The 19,604-nt window shown below is 37.4% G+C and overlaps 1 protein-coding gene across 6 annotated transcripts in view; it reads left to right on the top strand.

The window, feature by feature from the left end:
* The window catches only part of LOC126236018 (NAD kinase-like), a 546,376-nt gene that overhangs the window by 521,380 nt on the left and 5,392 nt on the right, over positions 1–19,604 (top strand). For 5 of the 6 annotated variants that reach the window (XM_049945034.1, XM_049945036.1, XM_049945037.1 and 2 more), the window contains exons 5-9: positions 244–346; positions 447–644; positions 6,502–6,659; positions 9,292–9,374; positions 16,871–17,084. In XM_049945034.1, coding sequence (XP_049800991.1) covers positions 244–346; positions 447–644; positions 6,502–6,659; positions 9,292–9,374; positions 16,871–17,075 — 747 coding nt within the window. In that variant the 3' untranslated portion in view covers positions 17,076–17,084. Of the gene's footprint in view, positions 1–243; positions 347–446; positions 645–6,501; positions 6,660–9,291; positions 9,375–10,118; positions 10,202–16,870; positions 17,085–19,604 lie in introns of all 6 variants that reach the window. The other variant, XM_049945035.1, reaches the window with a different exon arrangement.

The following is a 19,604-nucleotide window of genomic DNA, read 5'->3' as shown; positions in this document are numbered from 1 at the left end:
CACCAGTTGACTTCATGGTCAGTTGCAGTGGATGTGAAATGGAGAAGCATTGTACATCCTTTATTGTAAAAACAAAAGAATTTGTAAGCATGAACACTTAAGTGAACACACAAGTTGCTCTGCCAGTAGTATTCATTTGATTAAGTATCTGTATTGCTTTTATCATTGGAATGAAAAAAAAAATCATAATGATGATATACATGCAAAGAATAAACTTACCAATGAATATACCTTATTTTCCAGCAATCTGTGCCACCAGTGATGGCATTTCATCTTGGATCTCTTGGTTTCCTTACACCTTTTGAGTTTGACAACTTCCAAGAACAAGTTACTAATGTGTTAGAAGGTATGTTATGTTTTGTTATGTACATCCTTCATTAATACAGTAACACTTTAAATGTACCAAAGACTATTGAACTATTTTTATTATGGGAAACTGTTTACAGGTCATGCTGCCCTGACGTTGAGGAGCAGATTGAGGTGTATCATCATGAGAAAGAATGAGGATCCCAACAAGCAGTCTAAACCACCTACCAATCTCTTAGTTTTAAACGAAGTTGTTATAGACAGGGGTCCCTCTCCATACCTTTCAAACATTGACCTGTTCCTTGATGGGAAACACATTACCTCCGTACAGGGAGATGGTAGGTATAAATACTTGAATTCACTGTATTGAGATGTAACTGACAGTTACTGTTTAGTATGAATAGCTTTGTATATGGCATTTGGGTGATGACTAATTATTGGAGTGTTGTAAAACATGAAAAAAACCTGCCAACTCTCCAAGGATTAGACTACATCTTTCTGTGGAGAAACAGTGTGTCTTGTCACAAGATTCTTAACTGTTTACTTACCTCGTGTAGTTGCAACCAAGTTGGGATGTTCTTTCATCTTTCCTTAACCACATATGCTCTAAATTAGCAGCACCTGGTGTGTGATACTTGCAGAGTAGCGTAATTGTGCGGGGATGAACTTTCATCAGTTTTGAAATATCTCACTGGATGACACAATGTCCAAAGCATATATTTTTTTCAGTCGTGACATTCATATCATATTGTGAAAGGGCAACTGTATAGAGCACTAAAGCAAAGTGGTGGTGTCAGTTAAAGTTTTAAGCCTATCATTGATAATCACTTGAGTGGATGTGTTAGAGAAGTGGTACCATAAAGGCAGGGGCACTACTTTCGTGTACACAAATCACAAAAGTTAAAGGTCTCTCTCTTTTCTAAATGATATACAATGATTGGAAATTCATTCCCCTTTGTTCTCACCTGGGGTGGGGGTGGATAATACAACATATTCTTTGGATTCTTTGTCTTTCTTACATTGTGACCATACAAAGTGCCAAAAAGGGTGATTTGGAACACTGCCACTAGTATAAATGTAACCATTGTTTTGTACCTTATTTTGGAATTGGTCTGTGAGTAGTCCTTGCTCTAAAATAATAGAATCAAAGCTTTCAGTGGTTGTATTCTGGATTCTTGATTTTTAAAATAAATTTTTTAAATGAGAGTATAGGTGTAAAGCAATTGCCACTCTTATTGCAGTTAAGGACTTCATAAAACATACCACATTGCAAAGTATGGAAGAGTGAAGGACAACTTGTGTAAGGTCCAAGAAAATTACACACATAAAAAAGATGACAGATAGTAGTGGAACCATTCATTTACTGGAATTCTTCAGGGCTAATGTATGATACAAGAGAAACTGTCACTATGAGTCTGTCATTGCACAGATCTAGACCATTTACCAAATCAGCTGTACTCATTTCCATTTCTTATCTATACTAACAATAAAACTGTAAAACTATCGTGTCTGTCTTTCTGTTTGAACATACTAATCTCCAAAACTACTAGATGAAATTTGTGGGGTTTTCACAGGTAATGGGAAATGTATTGGCTGTGTGTCATCAAAACTGGTATTGTAGCTAAAGTTTCGTCTAAAATCATCTGCTTAGCTTAATAGTTCCAATGTTCAATCATCATGGCATACTATATATTTTCGGAAGTTCACATCAGTGACAGAATTGAGCACTGCAATATTAACTTTATGAATACAAACTAACACCGAATTTACTTGACTGTGATAACAGGATTTGATTTTGCTTTGTGTATTAAAAACTTAATGCGATTTCTTTGCTTCTTTTTGTAGGTTTTATTTATATCCTTTGCTAGGAAAAACAGTTTCATTGTTTGTTTTGTGAATTGGGTGCCTAACTCTTATATTTTGATTTCATTTTGTTTACAAATAAAAAAGCCTAGTAAACTGTAGAATCTTTCTGAATACACTAGAATGGCTGGAAGATTGATAACTATGATCTCAAGAATCCAATGAAGCTCATGATGTGAAACTTGCTGTGGCTTGAGACTGTCAGACTTTGGCTCTTGGGAAACTACTTCCAACAGCAAGCGCAATGTAACTGTTTCCAAGAGCATCGTGCATTAGCTCCCTCCTCAGAAACCTTCACTTACAAGCTTAAAGTTACTTCTCTCCAGTGGAATACTATAGAAGCAGAAATACAGACAGGAAGTGCTGCAGATGAATTTCTACATCCCGAATCCTGCTTGTTCCTAACAGTACCATTTTGCTTTAATGTGTACAATTCGCATTGAGCTTACATTGTGACCATACAAAGAGCAAAAGACCAGACACTGTGTGTTGCGGGTGTGGACATTAGTGTCAACAGTTTTTTGCACAAGCCAGCTCGGTGTGGCAATCTATCTTCTTAGTAAAGCAAACAAGCTCGTTGCTCATGCAGCCAATCATACTACTTCAAACTATAAACAAAATAGCTAAGTGAAAAACAAATTCCATGTGTGCAAAGTATCGGGCACAGCTGTAAATAAGTACTCGGCCAAAACCTGGTTTCTCAGTGCGTAACATCTATGCAGGTGCATGAGTTTGGTATTGCTGTGTACATGTCATTTCCCAAGCACGTGCAGTGATAGACTGTTGGAAATATTTTGTTGTGCTGTGTGAAAAAACTGTAATCTCGTATCACTTTGATCTTTGAACAGTGTAGCACATTAGTTTTATAGAAGTTTCTTCATACCAACATAGAATCCTTTACAAACTTTAAAAAAAGCCAAAATCTGTGTTTATGAAATTCTGCAGAATACAGGCCACTTGATGATTATTTCAATCTATAAATTTTGCAAATGTTTTCCATTGAAAGAGAGATTAGAGAGATGAAAAAATGTGAATCCCTTCATTGTCTTGACGTTGTGTGTATGTCATTGTCTGTTTATGTTCCAGTAGACAACAAAGGGAAGCTAATGGCCAGACTCAATCATATTGAGATTATGATTCTGAGGAGAATTGTGCAAGAAATTTTGTTGAAGTTACAGCACGAAATAATAACTAGTGGAAAGATCCATCACAATTGCTCACTTCTCTTATCATGGTCTCTCACCGAGCATTATAAGGAGTCTCAACAGATGAATAACTAAGTACAATTCCTGTTGTTTGTTGAGCAGTTTTTGTTCACTGGAAACAAGAATGTAAACACACAAACTGCACGTAAATTAAGAGGCTGAGTCAAATATAAACTGCAATTTTTTGCACACCTTTTTGAAAATGCTCATTGTTGCTTTCATTTACAGTGATCGTTCTCCACAGCTAGAATGCTGTACCGTTTCTGTAGTCGGAATCACAATGTCAGAGCAAGAGGTTATGTCATCTGTTGTGCAATGCATTATAATAAAGTTTCTCACAACAGAGGGCATAAAAATGTCCAAATTTTTTAAAAGACATGTGGCACGGTTTGGGGAAAACATCCTGAGAAAGAGTCAAGATGTACATGTGGCACAAACAGTTTTCATGAGGATGAGAAACAGTTGAGAATGCAACTCATAGATGTCGCCAAAACCGTCTCTCTGTGGGGAATGTTTTTGCAACAGTATATCTTGATTTTAAAGTTCTTCTCTTCGATTTTATGTATGAATTTTGTACAATGAAAGTTGCATACTATTTCCCACTTTCGAATCAGATAGAACGTACATATTGTCAGAATTGTCACCCCACGTATCTGCCTGAACTTGGAAAAAAATTTAGGAACTGTTCTGCACAGCCTGGACTTATCATCCTGCAATTTCTATTTTAGACCACTAAAGGTTGCAGTTGGAGGACAGCAGACAGTTGTGCATTAACACACTGACAGCATCATTGTCATCAAAACTGTGACTACAATGATGCCGTCAGTGTGTTAGTGCACAACTGTCTGCTGTCACAGCCACGTTCATTTTATGAAAATGGGATTTAGAAACTGTATCTACTGCAAAAAGAAATTCTCATTCGGGAGGCTATATTGGAAAATAAGTTTGTATGAATTTCTCTGCAGCTTAAATAAACTCATAAAAACATTAAAGTTTGTGTTTGTTGATTGCATGTTCCTTTTTTCTTTCATAAAGAACACTATGTGAACTGAATGAACCACACAATCTGGTACAAAGAGAAGAAAACTGCTGTACCTGAGCATTCCATCAGTGTGAAACATTAATACAGTTTTGTCAGCAGAATTAATTTCCTTTGTTGCAGTAGATTGTTCCAGTATAACACTTAGAAATTTTAATAGAAGCATACATTGACGTAACTTGGAGAGCCTTTTTAGAAGTTGATACCTTGCTATGCTTCATACCATCATGTTGTTGTTGTTGTTGTTATTGTTGTTGTTGTGGTCTTCAGTCCTGAGACTGGTTTGATGCAGCTCTCCATGCTACCCTATCCAGTGCAAGTTTCATCATCTCCCAGTACCTACTGCAACCTACATCCTTTTTAATCTGCTTAGTGTATTCATCTCTTGGTCTCCCTCTACGATTTTTACCCTCCACGCTGCCCTCCAATGCTAAATTTGTGATCCCTTGATGCCTCAGAACATGTCCTACCAACCGGTCTCTTCTTCTCGTCAAGTTGTGCCACAAACTCCTCTTCTCCCCAATTCTATTCAGTACCACCTCATTAGTTATGTGATCAACCCATCTAATCTTCAGCATTCTTCTGTAGCACCACATTTCGAAAGCTTCTATTCTCTTCTTGTCTAAGCTATTTATTGTCCATGTTTTACTTCCATACATGGCTACACTCCATACAAATACTTTCAGAAACGACTTCCTGACGTTTAAATCTATACTCGATGTTAACAAATTTCTCTTCTTCAGAAACGCTTTCCTTGCCATTTCCAGTCGACATTTTATATCCTCTCTACTTCGACTACTAAGTGTCTCATTTCCTAATCTAATTCCCTCAGCATCACCCGACTTAATTCGACTACATTCCATTATCCTCGTTTCGCTTTTGTTGATGTTCATCTTATATCCACCTTTCAAGACCCTGTCCTTCCATTCAACTGCTCTTCCAAGTCCTTTGCTGTGTCTGACAGAATTACAACGTCATTGGCGAACCTCAAAGTTTTTATTTCTTCTCCATGGATTTTAATACCTACTTTGAATTTTTCTTTTGTTTCCTTTACTGCTTGCTCAATGTACAGATTGAATAACATTGGGGAGAGGCTACAACCCTGTCTCACTCCCTTCCCAACCACTGCTTCCCTTTCATGCCCCTCGACTCTTATAACTGCCATCTGGTTTCTGTACAAATTGTAAATAGCCTTTCGCTCCCTGTATTTTACCCCTGCCACCTTCAGAATTTGAAAGAGAGTGTTCCAGTCAACATTGTCAAAAGCTTTCTCTAAGTCTACAAATGCTAGAAACATAGGTTTGCCTTTCCTTAATCTTTCTTCTAAGATAAGTCGTAAGGTCAGTATTGCCTCACGTGTTCCAATATTTCTACGGAATCCAAACTGATCTTCCCCGATGTCGGCTTCTACCAGTTTTTCCATTCTTTTGTAAAGAATTCGCGTTAGTATTTTGCAGCTGTGACTTATTAAACTGATAGTTCGGTAATTTTCACATCTGTCAACAGCTGCTTTCTTTGGGATTGGAATTACTATATTCTTGTATATACCATCATAGTAACTTTCTAAAAAGTGCTTAGTTTTACTGGAGTAGATACTGTAGTATGTCTCCAGCAAGTTAAATGTAGTCTGTGCACGTCGCTCTCCCGGAATATTGCCAGGCTTGTTTTATCAGCCCAATGTGTTTTGTTAAAGACTAGTATTAGGATTACTATCTGTTGGCATTACATACAAATATACAAAGAATTCTTATCTTTTCCACTATGATCGTCTAACTCAAAGAAACCTTACACACTTCTAACAAGTGCGGTATAAATTTTGAATATAGATTTATATGTAAAATATTCCCTGCCAGTTTTGTGTAATGACTGAGTCACATGATGCCAAAATGGTCACTTGGGGTAGATTCTAAATACTGTTACTATTATATTGAGTTTCAAAAGTAATTTACGACAACCCACGGAAGTGATTGACATGGTCGTGCATTTTGTTGCTGTTTTCTGTAGTGACTCTGTTTTAATTATTGACAATAATATTATTGCACTTTTTAAAGTATAGTTGTGTATGACAGTGAGAATCTTCCTTTGCAGGTCTTATAGTATCAACTCCGACTGGGAGCACAGCATATGCTGTAGCTGCAGGAGCGTCGATGATACACCCGAGTGTCCCTGCTATTATGGTGACACCCATATGCCCCCATTCACTGTCTTTCAGGCCTATTGTGGTGCCAGCTGGTGTGGAGCTGAAGGTTGGTACTCACAAACTGTCTTGTGTATCAGTACTGAAATTATTAAGGTCAGAGTCTACCTATTCACAGTATTACATGCAAAATTTAAAATATTCTCACTGTCATTGTAAAACTTTATTTAACTTTCTAGCTACATACCATGATTGTAGGTATTCTCTGCTTTTCAAATAGAACAACATAATAATGTTGTTGGACAAATGCAAATATTTGTACTTAGGTTTTGCTGTAGAATAATTGTGATTTTAAAGCATCACTTTGTTGACATAAGTGTGCTCATTCAAGTTGTAATATTGGTGATAGAAGGGGAGCATCTACATGCTGACCACCAACAGAAACTGACCTAAGAAGCCTAAGTGCTAAGCTACATTAAGCAGTATAGTTCATTCACTAGTCTTGGATAGCACATAAAATTCCATCACAGGGAAAGGACAGGATATAATACACAGGCAAAAAAAGATAAAAAAAAAACATAAAGTATGCTTCAAAAGTCTCTCCTAAATTTGAATTTCCACTGATACACTGTATTAACTGCTCAGAAAAGTTTGCATCACTTGTGTATCTGTGAACATTTGTGAGCTTACAGTAAAGGGCAGTAAGGAAAGAATTAATGTCTAAAGAGACTAAAACAATAACTTTACCATGAAATAAGAATATAACAGTAACAAATATGTCAGTCTGTTCAAAAATGCATATTTGTGAAATTAAAATCTGCTATTGATCAACCCTGTGCACCGCAGAGCATTTGATCCTATTCGCCATGCTGCCAACAATGTTGTGAAGGCGTTACTGTTCAAGTATGTCACCACCCTTAGGTGGCAGCCCCATTGAGGTTACCCAGTTTATGAAACAGCTTTCTGTGGTGACACATTGTAAATTTAAACTGGTCCCAGCTGTGCTCAGATACCACTGGTTATACTAGTTGGTAGATTTGTACTGCCTGGAGAAAGGTGTTCACTAGGTGTACAAGGAATGCTGAAATGAGTATCATCTTTACAGATAAAGCCAGTGGCAAATTATTGACTGTTGAGCTGGACAATAAGATGGACAATCCTGCTCCAACACTGAAACATCTTGAAGCTACCATGAATAATGAGAGGCTTCTGACAACTGTACATGACGTGTGTGCAAAACATGAGTGACCCATGGGACTGCATGCCTGAAAAAAATGCACTGCTACATGGCTGTCTCCATAATCTAGTATGATCGTCAGGTGTCAGACACACACTGCACTTGTTTGCAGTGCAGGTGCTTCCTTACCAACATTCTTCCAGCACCACTTGTATATAAAGGACACGTAGAGATCAAATTAATGGATGCATACAACAGTTGACCCAGTTGTCTCGGAAGAGCAGCATAGAGTTCTGTTGTTCTTGTCAGAGTACCTACGAACCATAATTGTAGCTAGTGTTAATTACCTGGTGCTCATCTTGAGGTTGAAGCTCATTTGTGTCCATGTTGCGTACGAATAAAATTTGTTTTTTGATAGGTTCTGCCTTGACCACAGATAGAAAAGAAGATAGTTGTTTGCTCAAGGTGGAACTTCACCAAAAACAAATTTTACTTATTGGTACATTTGATTGCGGGTGACCCTATGAGACAGATTTTCAGTGTTTCATGGATTATGATAGCAATTGACTGTAGAATGGCATTGCTGTAATGTATGTCAGTTTGGCAGGCAACTTCTGCACATGTGGCTGTCTGTATTGATTTTCTGTTGTCAGAAGAATATTGAGAAAGAGGTTTTGGATTTAGTGGTGATTTTGTTGCAAAATGTTTTTTGAGCAGTTTATATGGACAGTATGATGTAAGATTCCATTAGTTTCAGTGAAATATACCCCATATCACAACTGAACTAATATTTCCAGGCAAGGAGTAGTATGAGCCGGAAGAAAAACAATCTATTTCGATCTGAAATTTTCTAACAATCCCCAACCCTTGTGAAAGCCTATTGAAAATGTATGGTGCACAGAACTGACAAGTTTTTAAGCAACAAGTAAGGTTATGCTTGCAGCATATAAAATCATTCCTCTTTTTTGTGTTGACTGGATTGATGCTCCCATTTCTTTCAAGGAATTAATCTGTAATCTCATGTGTGAGTGTATGTACTTCTGTGTTAGGCTAAGAATAGGCAGCTTGTTGAATATATAATCTTAAATATGGTTTATGAATGAACTCCCTATATGACCATAACTTAATTTTTGGGTTAAAATATTCTGAGGAATAAGAAAATCTATGTGTAACCATGTTGAAGTGGTTGGCTAACTTCATTGGGAATAAGAGAACTTTAAGGGGGAGAAGGTAGAACTCTCACATTATTATGAATTTTTTGGATCACATTGCAAAATTTTAGCATATTTTTATTTCAGTTAAACAGTTTGATGCTCTCATAAAAGAAGCTGCTGAATGATACTGAAATTCGATATAAGGTCTTAAATGTATTAATCATCTAAAGCCAGTATTATACAAAACTAATATTTTCAACTGGAGATTTTATGCCTGCATATCAAGTATTGTATATTAATATTGAATTCTTTTTGTGATAAATATTTACTGGAAAAATGAACTTTAATTATGGTTTATATAATAATGATCTAGGAGATTATACTATAGTCTTTGTGAATGCCATTTCTAGATCTCTGTGTCCCCTGATAGCAGGAATACATCGTGGGTTTCATTTGATGGCCGGAACCGGCAAGAACTGTTCCACGGTGATAGGTAGGTTAAAAATGAATGCCAGTGCATTGTTGTACCTGTACCAGAATTGCTTCACTGCATGTAGTAACACTTCCCTGGTGCTGTTGCAGATCTGCCATTTGCACTGTACATAACTTTGTCCGTTGTCAAGTTGTAGTTGTGAGTTGTATATTTTGAGTATTTCCTGTCGCCTCATGAAAATGAAGCCACATTGTGTCCCTGTAAGCTTTCCTTAGTGTCACAGTATAATGCATCCTTTACAATGTCTTGTAATGTAGGATGTAGTCGGAGAAGATAGAAACATTACTGCCGTGAATTACGCAGTCAGTTGACACCTTCTTCACATGTCAGCTGCAAGTGTCTTGTGTTTTGTCTCTATTAGTTTGTATTGCTAGTAGACTTGGAAAGACAAATGATTACTAAGTACATTTCATGATTCATTGTATGAAAGGTGGTTATTATGTGCCTGGAACTACAGCATTTAATATATTCGAAGGCATTTAATTTTCGTGGATCCTTCCTTCTACAAAACTTTTGTTCATATTGTCAGTCCTTCCAAAGACTAAACATTTGGTTGACAGTTATTGTGGTTAAACAGTGAGATGTTTGATGGATGATACTCCCTAGTAGTAGTATTGTTTGATAAGAGAACCAAAGAAAGGTTTTGATTTTGAGGTGGGTAAAGTTGCAAATGAATGCTGTTTTGTTTCTAAGGATTAAAAGTATTTGTATATTGTAGTGTTAAAGGAACTGCACTTGTTGCAGATAATGCTGAACAGTGATGCAAGAAGTACATCCTGGGTATCTTTCGATGGGCGTAACCAGCAAGAGTTGAGAATTGGAGATAGGTGTGCATATTTAATTTTTCATATTTGGAAGATAATTGCCTATCTGTAATAATAAGGGGTATTCTTTATCCTTTGCCAGCTGTCCTGTAGTGAGATGTAGTTTTTGGGTTAAACTGATCAATATGTTTTACCTCTGATAAAGGTGTTAAGCTATTTTTCTTGGTTGGGGTTCCACTTCACATCTTACTGTCACAGTATGTTTTTTTAAATGTTTGTATATACCCTGGTTCCATATTTTAGGTCTCTGTCTTTCTTTCTTTGTATGTGTGTTCAAGTCAGAAGACGGAGGACAATTTCTGTCAATATGTGGAGCCCATTTCCATATCTCAGAATTCTCCTGTCTTTCATTGCTCTATCTTCCTTAATTATTAAATGTGTTGTAGTAAATGCCATACAGCATCTGTTATTTCATACATGTTACTTTCACTTCATGTGTCTCTGTAACCCATAACTGTGTCAACCAATAATGCAGTGTAGGTTAATGTGTTTAATGTGGTTATTAGTATGTGTAGTTAGGAAACGCACTTCACTCAACTAAAATTCCATGCATGTGTAATTTATCAGCAACAGGAAGTACCTTGCATTCACAACAGAGCAGATACATGTAACAGAATTGAATTAGTTGTGATATGAACATTTGCTAAAGAAAAGTGGAATATTAGTTTTTGTGGATTTGGGGCTGCTGTATTCATATGTTTGGACATAATAATATAAAATTGGTATAAATTGCATGATCATTTGTTCTTTTCATTACTATTTAACAGCATGAACTCTTAAGTACTTGTTACTGCTTGCAGGTTGTGTGTGGGTGTGCGTGTATAATTAGGTGTGTGTGTGTGTGTGTGTGTGTGCATGTTGTTCAATGCTAGTATCTGTAACATTTTTGAAACTCAGTAGGCATGTTGACTAGAACTAGTATGTTACTACTACTACTACTACTACTACTACTACTACTACTACTACTACTACTACTACTACTTCTTTCAAAAATAACATCACTGCGACTGTGTGAAATTAATAAAGTCCAGTCTTTTGTTACTAGAAAACTAATATCAGCATTACATATTATTTATGTACTTAAATCGTGGAACTGCTCACTGCAAGATAACACTAGTTTTAATTTAATTTAATTTAGTTCAGTTTGTTTGACATTCTCTATTAAACAGAAGAAGAATAAGAAGTCTATTCTAAAGGAAAAGAATTCTATAGAGGGGGTCCAAAAAAATGTATCCACTGTTTAAAGTCCGCAGCTTGTGGTCTTGTGGTAACGTTCTTGCTTCCTGCGCACGGGGTCCCGGGTTCGATTCCCGGCGGGGTCAGGGATTTTCTCTGCATCATGATACTGGGTGTTGTGTGTTCTTCATCATCATTGACTCGCAAGTTGCCGAAGTGGTGTCAACTAAAAAGGACTTTCAATACGGCGGCCGAACTTCCCCGCATAGGGCCTCCCGGCCAACAATGCCATACGATCATATCATTTCATTTCATTTCACTGTTTAAAAGTCCATAACTGGCAAACTAATTGAAGGAGTTGTCTAATCTTTGGTAGTGTAATAGTTTGTAGCTCTGGCAATCACCACACGAGCGTTGTATTGCGTTGTTTTGTTTTGTCAGATGACAGTCGCCATATAGTCAACGTTTTGTTCTTAGGTGCACCTAGTTACTCGAGTAAACATGGCTGCCACAAGGCACAGTTCAAACTCAATGGTATAGTAAATCGCCACGATTGCATCTAGTGGGCCGCCGAGAATCTGAATGTCCATGTAGACAATGCCGTGAATTTGCCAGGAGTAAATGTGTGGAATGGGTTGTCTTAACGGGGCTTGATTGGGCCATCCTTCTTTGATGGCACCATTACCAGTGAGATGTACCTTCAGAAGCTTCAGACATCCATTTTACCTTCCATCTGAGACTTGTATGGAGATGGAAGAGTTTACTTTCAAGAAGATGGTGCCCCAGCCCACTACCAAAATCGTGCTAGGGCGTTTCTCGATGAAAATCTACCAGAAAGATGGATAGGCCGTAGAGGTGCTGTGGAATATCCACCATGTTCCCCAGACCTAACTCTTGTGGACTTTACCTGTGGGGAAGACTAAAGGACGTTGTTTATCGACAAAAGCCACGCACATTGGACAAACTTCGAGAATCCATCGTACATTCATGTGCAAATATCCAGCCGAACACGTTGCAGTCAGTAGTTTGTGCTGCACTTCGGCGGCATCGTTTGTGTGAGAATGTTAATGGTGACCATTTCGAACACCTACAGTGATATCTTTAAGTTGGACTTTAAGCTACACTTTCACCAAAAATGAGACAACTCCGTCAATTAGTTCGCAAGTTATGGACTTTTAAACAGTGGATACATTTTTTTGGACCCCTCTGTATTTGTATGTGAACAGCTTCGTACTGAAACCAGTAACAATTTAGTTCATTGGCACTAGTTGTGCACAACTTTTTATGCAGCTACTGTTACATTTTATCTGGGTCCTTTTGTGCAAAGAATAGATTTAAATTATCACATAGATGCAGAAAATTGAAGTAGAAATAAAATAAGCTAGTGTAGATGGGAGGGAGAGAACCCTTACCCCAGAAAAAATATTGTTCTTAATTTTATTTTACAGTAGACTCTAGACTATCTGGCCTCCATACTATATGGCCCATGTAACTAACATCTTAGTAATACTTAACTGTGATAATTGAAGATTAATTTATTGTATGTGCTGTACTTTCCAAAGATTTATCAAACTAAAATTCTGTGTGATCTCTCAAAATGTTTTTGGATCTTTTGTGCTAGAAACACGAAAGAATTATAAAGTACATACTGTATTGTTAACACTGAATAAATTACTGGAACCACTCTTCTACAAACGATACTTAGCTCTCTTCCAGTGTTCACAAACAACGATTAATACACGTAGGTAGCAGTGCTATTGGCAACAAGGTGATCTTTGTTTCTTCAGTTGCATGTTTTGTGTGTTTTAAACTTGATTTTTGCAATACTTTTTCTTTTAATTAAAGAGTCCAAATTCAGTGATAAATGAAGAAAAACCTTGCAGCGACTGTGGATCAGAAACTATGTATTGTAATGCGACTGGATTCTGGGATAGTACCCAAAGCTGTTGCTTTGGAATTAAGGGTAGGAAAAAATACAGTTGGAGACTGAAAGAAAAAATCAAGCAGAAATTGAAATGTGGTGTGCTTCCCAAGCTAGTGGAAGTGAAATAAAAGTAAGGTACACCATGTTGAAAGGTACACATAAAGAAATTGAATAAATTTTATTTTTATATGAACATTTAAAGAGGAAAAGGTTTGTTCATTACTGGTTCAGTATTGCAGGAAAAAGCATTGCAATTTCAGTGGCAAATAGCAGAAGATTCAAAATTTATTGCCAGTGATGGATGGTTGGACAGGAGGAAAGAAAGATTCAGTTTTCGACAGATTACCATCAGTTGAAAGACTTCTTCCATTGACAAGGAGGCTGTGCCACTGTTTAAAGACTATGTTCCGAACTTGATAATGATAGAATTTCTGGTGAACAGTTGTACGGTTGTGATGAGAGAACCCTAGAGCTTTCAAAAACTAAGAATCACTGCCTCAGCATTACACTCGTCAAAAGAAAGCTCGAATGAATTCAGAGATTTTTAAAACCTGATTCCAGTACAAATGCATACCAGCTGTAGAGAAATAGTTGAAAGAGAATGGTTTACTTAAATAACGTCTGCTGCTTCATAACAACATGCCTTCAAATCTTGCCAGTGATGAATGCATTATTTTTACCACCAAATGCAACTGCTCCTTGTCATTGATGGGCCAGGGCATCCTTGAAATGCTATAGTAGTAGTATTGCTAGCATGTTATCAGTGACTGATGATAATGAAGACAATGTAACCATTCTCAAAAGGATTAACTTACAAGATATCACAAGGTGGTTGGGCAAAGTGTGGGAAGAAATTTCGAACATATCACTTGTAAGGTCTTGGAAGATTCTTTTAGACCATGAAGGTGGACATTTTGACTTTGAATCCATGTGTGAAACTGAAGTCAAAGATGAAAGTGATGGTATCGTCACTAAACAATGAACGAAACTGTGAAGATGCAGAGGGCATCACAGAATGGTTGGCAAATGATGAAGTTGGTGAACTAACTGACAGCAATGCAATGGAAATTGTGATGCAGGAGGAAGTAACGCAAGAGGAGGAGGGGAAATTAAATGACATAAATCTCGTCCAACATTCAGAAGGTTCAAGAAAATTGAAGCAGTACTGCTGTAAATTGATTAGCAGGAGGAAGCAGTCAGTTGACATCTTCTGTTTGCGTAAGTGGAGGGAAGATAGCTAAAGGAGAGGAAAAGTAATCTATTGAAGGCCTTCCTTCAAAAAACCTCAAACCTGTAAATTTCATCATCTGTGTTAGGCCTGGCTTTTCATATGTGCATAATAATATATTCATACTTCACTACCTTTACTATGCATATCATTTTATGTTTCTTGCAATAATTTTTGATGGGTGCAGTGTGTTCATAACGAACTCTAGTAACTAGCATGTATCATGTAAGAAGTCAGAAAAGGTATTAAATTGGGTTTGGTATAAAAAAGGATGTTTTGAATGTATGATATGGCTGGGGTCAGAAGAGAGTATTTATAGAATGCTGGCCCATCTGACATTTTTGTTATCTGGCTTGACCTTCTGCTTCATTAGGTGGATTAGTACTTGAGAAACTAATCTTTCGGTGTCCTAATACAAAAAGAAGGCAATCAACTGACAGTAATAGGAAGAAATGAAGGAAAATCTTGTTATAAAGTGTGCATATTGTAATCAAATTATTTGATTGGACAGATAAAAAATCTACTCACCAAGCAATGGCAGAACACACACACAAAAGACAATTGTAATTGGCAAGCCAGTGGCTCCTTGTTCAGGCAGAAGGGTTGAAGGGGAAGGAAGGGCGAAGGAAATGGACTGCAGAGATCTAGGCAAAGGGGTAGATTTCAGGAGTCGCCCAGAACTGTGGGTCAGGGGAGACTTACCATAAGGGATGAGAAGGAAGACTGATTGATGTGGGACTGCATCGAACGAGATTTGAAAACATGATAGCTTAAAGATGGCAGACATGGTATTATGCAGATTACAGCTTAAACATCATGCACGAGTTAATAACAGTGAAAAGTTAAGTGCATTGTACTTTACAGAGGTGGGAAGGGGATGGGCAGTGAAAAATAGATGGGTAAGACAATGAAATATGTGTAGAAAACTAAAACGGAGTGAAGCAAAGAGTAGTTACAGTGAAGAATTGCTGAGACAGAAGAAGCTAATGTAAATTAAGGCCAGATGGGGAGCAAGAACCAAGGACATGTTGTAGTGCTAGTTCCAACCTGCGGAGTTCTGAGAAACTGGTGTCTGAGGGAGAATGCAGATGGCACTTGTGGTGAAACAGGCACCAATGTCATGAATGTCATGTTGTAGAGCATGCTCTGCAAAGGATATTGTATGTTGCCTGTAGACACGCTCTGCCTATGCCTATTCATCCTAATTGAGAATTTGGTGGTGGTCATGCTGATGTAGAAGGCTGAACAGTGTATAGATAATAGCTGGTATATGATGTGTTTTTTCACAGGTGGCTCTCCCTTTGATAGTGTATGTTTTACCAGTGACAAGCCTTATTATAGGTGGTGGTAGGAGGCCGCATAGGGCAAGTCTTGCTGTGGGAACAGTCGCAGGGGTAGGAGCCAGAGGGCAGGGAGATGGGTGCAGAAGGAGCATAGGGTCTGACAAGAATATCGCGGGAATTGGGAGGGTGACAGAAAGCAATTCTATGTGTGGTGGGCAAAATTTCAGACAGAAAGGATCTCATTTCAGGGCATGATTTTAGGAAATCGTGGCCCTGTTGAAGTACCTGATAAACACATTCCAGACCAGGATAACACTGAGTCACCAGTGGTGTGCTCCAAACCTGTTTCGTGGAGGGATCAGCAGTACCAAGATTGGATGTGATGACCTGGGAAATCTGCTTTCTAACTAGGCTGGTGGGAGTCTTTCCCTCTCATCCCATACAGTAAATCTCCCCTGAACTGTGGTTCTGGGTGATTTTACCAAAATTTACCATTTTCCTAGACCTCTCCAGCTCTTTTTCTTCACCCTTCTTCCTTCCTATTCAACCCTTCTGCCTGAAGGAGGAGCCACTGGCTCTGTAAGCTTGCTAGTTACAACAGTATTTTATATGTGTGCTCTGCCACCGCTTGGTAAGTAGATTTTTTATCTGTCGAGTTAAATAATGTTGTTAATAATTTATTGTTTTCGTTGGTATATTGTAACCAGTAATATAAAGAGCAGGCCATAATCACCCTTGGAGACATTTTGTGTGGGAGACAGTTGAGTTAAAAGGTAGAGATTTTAAAATCGCTCTTCCGTCGGGGAACATTCATTTAAAGAGCGTGTGCATCGAAACTTCTGGTGTGTGTGTGTGTATGTGTGTGTGTGTGTGTGTGTGTGTGTGTGTGTGTTGGTTACATTTTGGGAGAAGAACGAGTTAAATCCTGCTATTAAGAAGAAACAAAATAATGTAAAACTCAAACTCATTGTAGGTTTAGAATGGCTTTACTAGTAGTTTTATTTTAAAATGTTTTTACTTTATTTTCCAGTTTTTTATGTGCTGTTGTCTCTCCTATTTAGCCTTCGAGTGACAACCTCAATCTACCCTGTGCCTTCAATATGTGCTCAGGATCAGATCTCCGATTGGTTTGATTCTCTAGCAGAATGTCTGCACTGGAATGTACGCAAACGGCAGAAGCACTTGGACGAGTTGAGTGATCTAACGCACTCGAGCTCCAACGATACTCTGGACTCGCTTGACCATGCTGAGCAATTGGACAGTTAGGCTTACAAGGTAAGACGAGAATTGGTGAAACAGTCACTGTGGAGTTAATGGTAGGCCCTAAGTAACTTTCAATACAACTTGTTATGGGATAGTTGGTATGAGCACTCTATGCTGTATGTATTTCCAGATATTATACTTGGGTGATACGGTATCTGGAGTATGTTACCTTTTATCAACACTAGACTTCATTCATGATAATTATTCTTAAAACTGTTCTTAAGTGGCTGTCGGTGGCTGTTAAATATTTTTAAAAACACATATTTCCATCATCAGCTGTAGACTTACATATTTATTCTGAATGGGTTTCAGTTAAAACTACCATCTTCACAGAAGAAAACTGTGAAGTGCAAAACAGAGATGAATGTAAAATATATACAGGCAACATAGAAAATGGGGGCAATTACAGGTTTTTGAAACTGTAATACTTACACAATATACATCAATGGATCAAAAATTAATTTTCATCAAATAAAACACAACCAAATGTAAAACATACATAACTGTCATGGGAGTCAACATAATGTATATTACCATGTTGTGCGTTAGCACAATTACAGTAATACGAGGGTTGGAACTTAAATAGTGGCAATTATTTATTCACAACCAATACAAAAAGAGTTACGTGTTTGCACCTGATACTGACCTTCAAAGTAGTCACCAGAGTTGTGTGGAACCCATTTGCCTGCAATGTGGAAGGTGTAGTATACCGTTAGCAGAGCCTGTTCTGTTGATCATGCGAAAGGAGTGGTCTGCTGCCTGTCTAATCTCTGGAACAGTTCTGAAGCAACTGTCACGAAGTGGTTCCTTCATCCTCAGAATAAAATCAGTCACAAGGACTTAAGTCCGAGGAGTATGGTGAATGGTACAGTACTTCCCAGTCCCTTCGACTGAACAGAGCAGCCAAGGCTTGCACTGTATGCACCCGCGCATTGTCGTGCAAAATGATGGGTGGATTGTGCAGAAAGTGTCGCCGCTTCTTTTGCAAAGCTGGTCGCAGGTGATGCTCCAAAAATGAACAGTAATACTGTGCATTGATGGTCTGCAGTGGAGGAATGTAATGCATTAGGATAACACAATCACAGTTGAACATGAAAATCGCCATAACTTTAGACCGCTCCATTCAAGCCATCAACAGAACAGGCTCTGCTAACAGTATATGCCACCTTCCACATCGCTGGCAACAGGTTCTACACAATGCTGGTGACTACTTTGAACGGCAATATCAGGTGCAAACATGTAACTCTTTTGTATTGGTTATGAGTAAATAGTTGCCACTATTTAAGTTCCAGCCCTCATATATACTTTGCAAGAACTTCACACTTAGTAACTGACGTATTACAATTTTCAAAGTTATAGATACTATGCTTTACATAAATTTAACAAAGAAAACCTTGTAGATATTCACATTTTGTGTTTGATTCAAATGATCTCTTAGACAATCGCATAATATAATGTTTGTGCCTCTGAAAATTGTAATGTGTACAGTCTGGCACAAATTTTCACCCATCACTGATAAATAATACAGCTGAAGAAGATTTAAATTCACAATTTTAGATCAAATTTCATAATACAATGTATTTAATGAGTGTGCATCGTCATGAAGTATGCATGTCTGAAGGAATGTTGTATAACGTGAATTGTCAACACACTTTATATAGTAACATTTTTTACTTTTATTTAAGTTCTGTGTTTATTGTGAAGTGGAAATGTTTATTAACAAATACTTAGTCATATTCTTTCATAAAAAGACGTCTTTTTAAATTAGCAATTGCATGAAAATTTCAGTATTCAAAATAAATTAAAATCCATTACAAAATTAGAAACCTCACTTACAAAATGAAATACTGTTTCTTGTTTCCGGAAGTTGATCTGCATTATTGATGTATTTAAATTTTTTTGTTTAGCAATAGGGCACTTTTCTTGTCTGTACAAAATTTTTTCTTGTTGATACTTAAATTTTCATGTTATTAGTGATTCAAAATAATAATTTATTTTTATTAAAATTTTGATTCAGTATTTGTTCATTTATATTTCCACTTTACTGTAAATACAGCATATAAACAAAATATAGAAAAGTTGCTAGTAATGAGACTCAGACCAGAGACTTTGCTTGAAAAACACACACATTACACACTCAGCTACCAGTGAATATTGTAAAATCATGGAAATGTTTTACATTTTGTTGTTCTGCAATAGGAAGTTGATGTCCAGACAATGACCTCAGATTCTGTGAATATGATGGAAATCAAAAAAGGCTAGTCTGCAAGGTCTGCTTGTCATGGATTTAAGTTCCTTATGATAAACACACCACTGTGTTTCCCATTACCCTGTCCTTTTGATGTACTGAGGTTTACCCAAAAAACATTACCACTGTCAGTTTCACTTCGTGTTCTTGTAAATGAAATATATTATAACCTGTGACACAAAGAGAAAGATAAAATAAAAAATAAAGCATGTAAAGAGAAGAAGACACAGAAGAAATGGATTTAAGATGTGTTTGACTTTACATCACAGCTGTGTGACATTGTA

Source organism: Schistocerca nitens, chromosome 2 (assembly GCF_023898315.1).
Source record: "Schistocerca nitens isolate TAMUIC-IGC-003100 chromosome 2, iqSchNite1.1, whole genome shotgun sequence".
In the NCBI taxonomy this organism is placed as follows: Eukaryota; Metazoa; Arthropoda; class Insecta; order Orthoptera; family Acrididae; genus Schistocerca; species Schistocerca nitens.
The sequence above is the reverse complement of the archived record's forward strand: the minus strand, read 5'-3'. Positions and strand labels throughout refer to the sequence as shown.